Source organism: Thermobia domestica, chromosome 3 (genome assembly GCF_964235325.1).
Source record: "Thermobia domestica chromosome 3, izTheDome1.hap1.1, whole genome shotgun sequence".
Taxonomy (NCBI): domain Eukaryota; kingdom Metazoa; phylum Arthropoda; class Insecta; order Zygentoma; family Lepismatidae; genus Thermobia; species Thermobia domestica.
The window spans coordinates 34892863-34901091 of NC_137456.1; the positions used below are offsets into that span (position 1 = coordinate 34892863).

The 8229-nt window shown below is 34.8% G+C and overlaps 1 protein-coding gene across 1 annotated transcript; it reads left to right on the plus strand.

Annotated features, from left to right (window-relative positions):
- Positions 1–213: 213 nt before the first annotated feature.
- Positions 214–7444, plus strand: LOC145680272 (uncharacterized). Its single transcript, XM_081750619.1, has 2 exons — positions 214–4273; positions 7139–7444. Exon 1 carries the CDS (start codon positions 2306–2308, stop codon positions 3803–3805), a length of 1500 nt encoding a protein of 499 aa, XP_081606745.1. The 5' UTR covers positions 214–2305; the 3' UTR covers positions 3806–4273; positions 7139–7444.
- The last annotated feature ends 785 nt before the right edge of the window (positions 7445–8229 follow it).

The window sequence follows — 8229 nt, forward strand, 5'->3', positions numbered from 1 at the left end:
GAGGAATATGCCCCCTCTGCTCCCTTCAAATAGCAGTAGAAAAATTTTAAAAATTATTTTTGTCTTCAGTGCCGTACCCTGATTAATATTTATGAGTTTTGTTCGATTTGGATATTTTTTAGGGTTCTGCCTCCCGTCCCCCCTTTGTATTTGTAAATGGAAAATTTATTTTTTTCGCGGTTTGGTTGTTGTCCAATGGGCTATTAATCCTGCAAGTTTCGTTCCAATCGCTCAGCTCCTTCTAGGCTAGACCCAAGAGCCGAACCATAGGATTCTATAGAAGAATATGCCCCCTCTGCTCCCTGCAAATAGTAGTAGAAAAATTTTAAAAATTACTTTTGTCTTCAGTGCCGTACTGTGATTAATATTTATGAGTTTTGTGCCATTTAGATAATTTTTCAATGTTTTGCCCCCCGTCTCCCCTTTGTATTTGTAAATGGAAAATTTAGTTTTTTCGTGGTTTGGTTGTTATCCAATGGGCTATTAATCCTGCAAGTTTCGTTCCAATCGCTGAGCTCCTTCTTGGCTAGAAAAAAGAGACGGACCATAGGATTCTATGCAGGAATATGCCCCTCTGCTCCCTTCAAATAGCAGTAGAGAAATTTTAAAAGTTATTTTTGTCTTCAGTGCCGTACTCTGATTAACATTTATGAGTTTTGTGCCATTTGGATAATGTTTTAGTGTTTTGCCCCAAGCCCCCTTCAATTTGCAAAAGGAAAATTTATTTTTTTCACGGACTTGCTGGTCTCCAATAGGCTACTAATCCTGCAAGTTTCGTTGAAATCGCTCATCTCCTTCTAGGCTAGAGCAAAGAGACGGACCATAGGATTCTATGGAGGAATATGCCCCCTCTGCTCCCTTCAAATAGCAGTAGAAAAATTTTAAAAATTATTTTTGTCTTCAGTGCCGTACTCTGATTAATATTTATGAGCATTGTGCCATTTAGATAATTTTTTATGGTTTTCCCTCCGTCCCCCCTTTGTATTTGCAAATGGAAAACTTAGTTTTTTCGCGGTTTGGTTGTTGTCCAATGGGCTTTTAATCCTGCAAGTTTCGTTCCAATCGTTCAGCTCCTTCTAGGCTAGACACAAGAGCCGAACCATGGGATTCTATGGAGTAATATGTCCCCTCTGCTCCCATCAAATAGCAGTAGAAAAATTTTAGAAATTATTTTTGTCTTCAGTATGTAGCGTGAATTTTCGTCCGAGAAAAAAAAAATGTAAATGTTTTTAGAAAGATCTTGTAATCAATCTATGTGACGGTAAATGCTCGCTTTGATTAAGTGATTCGCGTTTTTAACGCTAGGGTGAGCTGAGTCTAAGCCTTGACTATGATGTCACCGTTTGATCTGACACCTAGTGGCGGAATCTAAAACCTGTTCAACTGAACGTGTTATCTTTAGTTCTTGGACAGGTGAGGGAAAGGGAATACGTATATTCCTTTCGATCCATTAGATTACATGTAGAATGAGTTAAATTGAAAAATAGAATAAGTATGAGTAACATTTAAGTTTATTATATTCACTGTCGTGGGAGGCTATTTAATTAGGCTAATGTTTTCTAAATCTAAACCTTTTCTTTTTCTCCTTCGATCAGTGAATATTAGTAATATTTTTTGGGAAATTAAATCTAGAAATTAAAAATGGTACTTTGGCTACTTAACTAGAAATTGCTACAACGTAGTAGTGAATGACTTTCGGTTTATCATTCTATTTTGAAGTGCTCATTTATATTTCTTCGTGTTTGTTAATTAGATTCCATTTGGTACGTACTAAAAATCATTTAATCAACTTGTGCGTTTACTGCAATATTCATTCTTCTTGTGTGTTAAAATTGCGTAAAGATTTTTGCTCCTTTAAAAACCAGTTATATAGAGCTGTCAAAGTTTGCTCCTTCAGAGCCAGAAATATTAGCTTTAAACGATTTATATTATTTGTTTGTTGTTTGGCTTTACGTTACTTGTTATATTCACAGATATTCATATTAATAATTGTTGTTGAAAATTTGCATTTGAAAAAAAAATAAAAAAAATAAAAGTTAACTAGCATGTATTTCATGGAGTCTTAATGAAACGAACCGAGGTCCCTATGTATGCGGTGTATTTCGCTACATAGAAAATATATTAAATCACCTGTCCAAGAACTCGGTTCTCTATAGGCCGAGAAGGCTCCATGAATGTAGAATATAAATGCTTTTGTAAGAGGAAAATTAGTAGGCGTGTATTTTTGCTCTCAAAATTTATTAAAGGTAAAAAAAAAAAAAAAAAACCTTTTGGAAGTATTGAACCTTCAAAATTATAATCCCTTATGGATCAATTTGGCAATCTTAGTGATACGGATAGAGAAAGTAATACCTCTTTTGGTACTGATTTAGTATGGAGTGGCCACACTTTAGGCGATGTTACAATGAGTGAGAGTGTAATTTCGCGTTTAGAGAACCCAAATAATGCTCACGTTTGTGGAAATAAAGGCCCTTGTCATAGACATAGTGAAAATATTACCGTGGAATCTCTGGGATATGTTAAATTTAATGAAAATGTAAGTGAACATAGAGAACCACCTAGCACGAGTTTGATGTATGGTAATCACCATATGCAAAATTTTCAATCTTTTACGGACGAAAGTGATAGAACCACTTATGTTAAGACATTTTATAGGAGTAATATTGGTAATGAACCTATTAGTGAACAAATTCAAAGTAACATGATGGGTAGACCTTTACAATGTGGACCCATAAGTTCACAGCCTAAATTAAATCAACCTTTGGGATACGGCTTTAAGTTTGATAAATATCTATCAGAAACTGTGTATAAATCTGTGCAAAATCAACTTCATGATATTCCGTATGTAGACGGAAGTGATAGTTTGGCTTTTTGTCAGTTCTTACTGAAGGTGGAACTTTTGATATCACGTGGAATTGCACCGAATGAAGTGATTTTGGTTTCTGTTTTGGGTAAACTAAATGGTGATGCGTATAGGGAGATGCAAGTACTGTTGAATGAACCCTTAGAATGGCGCCATATATCTGAAAGGTTACTTCAGTTATTTGTGTCTACTATAGCACGTATGAAATTCACCCAGGAACATTTGTACCGTGTCATGAGAACTTCCGAACCATTTTATGATTTCGTTCAAGAAAAGATCTGTGTTTTGAACATTTTATGTATTCCCATGTGTGAGGAAGAATTTTGTACGCTCGTGTGCAATTTAGTAACGCCTGAAGTAAGAAATGTACTTGTTTTAACGCAAATTCCAACCAGTAAGCAACTTTTGTTAGATTTTGCTAGGTCATACGATTCAAACTTAAGATATACCAAGGATTTTCGTACCGTTTCATCTAACCAACCTATGCGTTTTTCTTATGGGAGTAATATTGTTTCTCGCCCGCAACCTAAATTCTTTAGTAAAAAGCCTCTGTTTTCTAATGCTAAGATATATGGTGGGTGTAATGTTTGTGGGAAACCTACTCATCGTTCAGTTACATGCAATTATAATTCTAAACAATTTGAAAAGTGTGAAAATAATGCATGTGGAACTTTGCCAACTGAAAACTTTACTTATCAACAAAATGTGGCAAAAATAGTAGTGTCAGTTTGTCACGAAAATGTCTTTTGTGTGATTGATAGTGGCTCGTCTATAAATTTAATCGGTAGAGCATTTTTAAATAAACTTAAGGAAAAATGTAGACCAAAAACTAAATCAGTGAACATTTCGATTTCGGGTATACCTGGAACTAAAACAAGTAAGGAATTGGTGCAAGTTGTATTTTTCATAAAACTAAGAAATTCGTGGATTGGTTTGCAGTAGTTGAGGAAACTGAACTTAACCTTTTGCTCGGTACACCTTTCTTATACGAACACCAAGTTTATGTGGACTACGCCAAAAACTTAGTGCATTTTCCTCGAGAAAATCTTACTGTAAAGTTAGCTTCTAACTCCGAGAGACCATGTGAGAACAACTTCTGTGCTCCAGTTTCTAATTTCAGGGTTGCCCAGGAACGACCCTTGTCACCTTGCTCAACCGGCAGTGGTCTTCATGGGAGATACAATCCTGAATCTCAAAATGTTTGTCATCGGGGAAGAGAGTCTGTCGTGAGTTATGGGAATGCTGATGTGGGAGGAAAAGGAGCTGATTCCAGTTCGTCGGCTGCCTTGTATGCTGAAGCTGGTCCCAGTGGTGTAGGACAGCAGGGGGTTCCCTCAACATCTTGTCAAGCTGAAAGGAGTTTCCAACCAAATCATTCTTCACCGGATCACAAGAAGGACGAAGAAAAAGGTACAGTTGATGTGTTAACAAATTTGTATTCACCTGATCTTGAAAGTTATGTTAAAGATCTTATTTCTAGGTATCCGGATGTAGTGACTGATAAACTAGGTACAATTAAAGATTATGAAATAGAAATCCAGCTTGAAGATAAGAGTCCTTCGGTGACTCAACCATATCCGCTAGCCAAACATAAATTAAATGAACTCGAGAAATTCGTAGACGATCTAATAGCTAGAAATGTGGTTGAAGAAGTAGATAGCTCACCTTATGTGTCCCCATGCTTTTTAGTTGTCAATAATGACAAGTCTAAAAGGCTCGTAGTAAATTACTCTAATATTAATAAGAAGGTGGTAGCTTCAGGGTATCCAACTCCCAATGTTGAAGCGTCTATAGCAAATATAGGAGGTCATAAAATTTATTCAAAATTAGATCTAAAGCTTAGCTATTTTCAGTTAAAACTAGCTAAAGAATCTCAAAAATACACTGTATTTGCTACACCAACTAGACTCTTAGCTTTCAAAACTATGCCAATGGGATTTTGTCATTCCGGATTTGCATTAACTAGAGTTTTAAATAAAATATTTAAAGACTTAATTGGTGAACATTTAGATCTATTTGTTGACGACATTTGTATACACACCAATGATGTAGAAACACATAAGGAAATTTTAGAAAAGGTGTTTGCTCGATTAAAAGAATGGGGAATAACCATCTCTCCCAGAAAAACCTTTTTGTTTAAAAGAAAAATAAAATATTTAGGATACGAATTTGAAGGTGGAAATATGAAAATAGATCCAGATAGAGTTGAAATTATAAAGAATCTACCTAAGCCTCGTAATAGGAGAGCATTAGCTAGGTTGATAGGTTTTGTATCGTATTATTTAAAATTTTTACCAGGTTATTCAGAATATTTAGCACCTTTGTACAAGTTGAAATCTGAAAAGGTCCCTTTTCGGTGGGGAAAGGAAGAAGATGATTTGTTAAATAAAATTAAAGAGGCAATAGTAGATCATGTTGTCCTGAAAATACCGGACTTTAGAGAACCATTTGTTATACACTGTGACAGTAGTTGTAAAAATTATAGTGCTATTTTATCACAGTATGATGATACAGGTAAACTTCGACCCGTATATTTTTGGTCTAAGGCGATTCCAGAGAGTGAATGGTCAAAGAATATATTCGAATTGGAGACTCGTGCTCTTTGTTTAGCACTTTCGAAATTTGACATGTATTTGTTTAAAAAATTTACTGTTTTCTCAGATAATTCCAGCCTAACTTGGATATTGCGTAACCACAAGCGTCAGCGCAAATATGGGTATCTGATCGAGCGTATCAGTAAGTATAAGTTTGATGTAGTTTATCTGCGCTCACGCCGTAATCATCTTGCAGATTATTTAAGCCGTATTTATCAATATACGGAGTTGACTTCTCCATCTGAGGAAATTGTAGAAATTGATGAGTTTGAAGGCAAAGAGGTACATGTATCGTATTTTAACTTGTGGGAGGAGCCTTTATTAAATGAACCTTTGCATAAATATCAACGCGAAGACACGGAGTTGAAAGAAATTATAGATAAAATAGAAAGTGGTAAAAATGTAAAGAATTATAGTCTTAAAAATAATATTTTGTTAAAGAAAACCAATGGTAGAGTAAATGGTGGTCAAAGAGCAGTAGTACCGAAATCAATGGTAAATACCGTTATAAAATATCATCATGATGAAGTCGTAGGGGGCGGTCACAGTGGGATTTCCCGCACGATAGCTAAGATAGCATCTAAATTTACTTGGAAAAATATGTTCGATGAAATTAGGAACTATATACGCCAATGTATTGTCTGTCAAAAATCGAATGATAGGAACACTCTTAAATACGGAGAATATTATTCTAGGAAAGTAATCTATCCATGTCACACTTATTACTTAGATACTTTAGGACCTTTGCCTAGCAGTAAGGGTTTTAAATATATCCTAGTTCTGGTAGATGCTGCTAGTAGATTCGTTGTAATGGAACCTTTGAGAACCTTAAGTTCACGTCTTATATGTGACAAATTAGAAAAGATCTTCATGTTTTATGGGTTATGTAATAAGCTGGTTCATGATCAAGGATCATATTTTATGTCTACGACCTTTAAGAACTTTCTTTTTAGCAGGGGTATTCAGAACGTTACTACATCTAGCTACTCTCCTAGCTCTAATTTAGTTGAAAGACAAAATAAGGTAATTCGTCTAATATTAAGATCTTACATTCATCAAAACCAAACGAAATGGGTTGATTTCATTAGACAAGTTCAATACACCATGAATGTCAGTATAAATTCAGAAACTAAGAAGACACCTTCTGAAGTTTTCTTAGGGCGTAAAATGTTCAACCCTATGGATGTAATATGGCTATTAGACTTAGGGATAGTTGAGTCCTCTACAAATAAAGAAGAGATCAGCAAAACGATCATGACTAATATAGAAAGGGCGTGGCTCCGAAAGGAAAAACTTTATAACAAAAAGAGAGTTCCTTGTACTCTTCAAGTAGGGGAACTGGTTCTCGTTAAAAAGATTATGAAGGCATCTTTGGATAAAAAGTTCAATCCAAAGTTTGCATTGCAATATTCTGGCCCTTTCCGTATTTTGAATTATCCGACAAAGAATACAGTTTGGTTAGAATCTGTTGAAGATCCCACTAAGAAACTAAAAAGACATGTAATGTATATAAAAAGGTATTATCCTCCCCGAACTTCAGATGATACAGTAAATGAAAATCAAGGTTAAAAAATATGAAAGGAGTAAATTCAGTCTAATTAGAGAACCTATGTGAATAGTGTACATATTTGTGTTTGTATATTTTTGTAAGAATACTGTTCGTTGTGTTTGTATCCTGCAGGAATGTATTGTGATCGAGATCTGTATTGTCCACAACGCTTGTCATATTGTCAGTCCTGTTGTCAATGTTGTCATCCAACTGGTGCAAGGAGCAATTCCAGAGATCAACCTTAAAGATCCTGTCCTTGAGTGCAGTGTGATGTCGCGAGTAAGAAGAATATGTATGTATTTAACTAATCCAGGCCTGGGAAACAACAAGTAAGAGATCTATTCTTTTCTTATCGAGTGACATTGGAAATATGAACTTTACAAAAAAGCAACTCAAATTCACTATCTGGAAAATCTTTATAAAAAAAAAAAAAATAAATGCGGGAGGCACTTTATTATGTAGCGTGAATTTTCGTCCGAGAAAAAAAAATGTAAATGTTTTTAGAAAGATCTTGTATTCAATCTATGTGACGGTAAATGCTCGCTTTGATTAAGTGATTCGCGTTTTTAACGCTAGGGTGAGCTGAGTCTAAGCCTTGACTATGATGTCACCGTTTGATCTGACACCTAGTGGCGGAATCTAAAACCTGTTCAACTGAACGTGTTATCTTTAGTTCTTGGACAGGTGAGGGAAAGGGAATACGTATATTCCTTTCGATCCATTAGATTACATGTAGAATGAGTTAAATTGAAAAATAGAATAAGTATGAGTAACATTTAGGTTTATTATATTCATTGTCGTGGGAGGCTATTTAATTAGGCTAATGTTTTCTAAATCTAAACCTTTTCTTTTTCTCCTTCGATCAGTGAATATTAGTAATATTTTTTGGGAAATTAAATCTAGAAATTAAAAATGGTACTTTGGCTACTTAACTAGAAATTGCTACAACGTAGTAGTGAATGACTTTCGGTTTATCATTCTATTTTGAAGTGCTCATTTATATTTCTTCGTGTTTGTTAATTAGATTCCATTTAGTACGTACTAAAAATCATTTAATCAACTTGTGCGTTTACTGCAATATTCATTCTTCTTGTGTGTTAAAATTGCGTAAAGATTTTTGCTCCTTTAAAAACCAGTTATATAGAGCTGTCAAAGTTTGCTCCTTCAGAGCCAGAAATATTAGCTTTAAACGATTTATATTATTTGTTTGTTGTTTGGCTTTA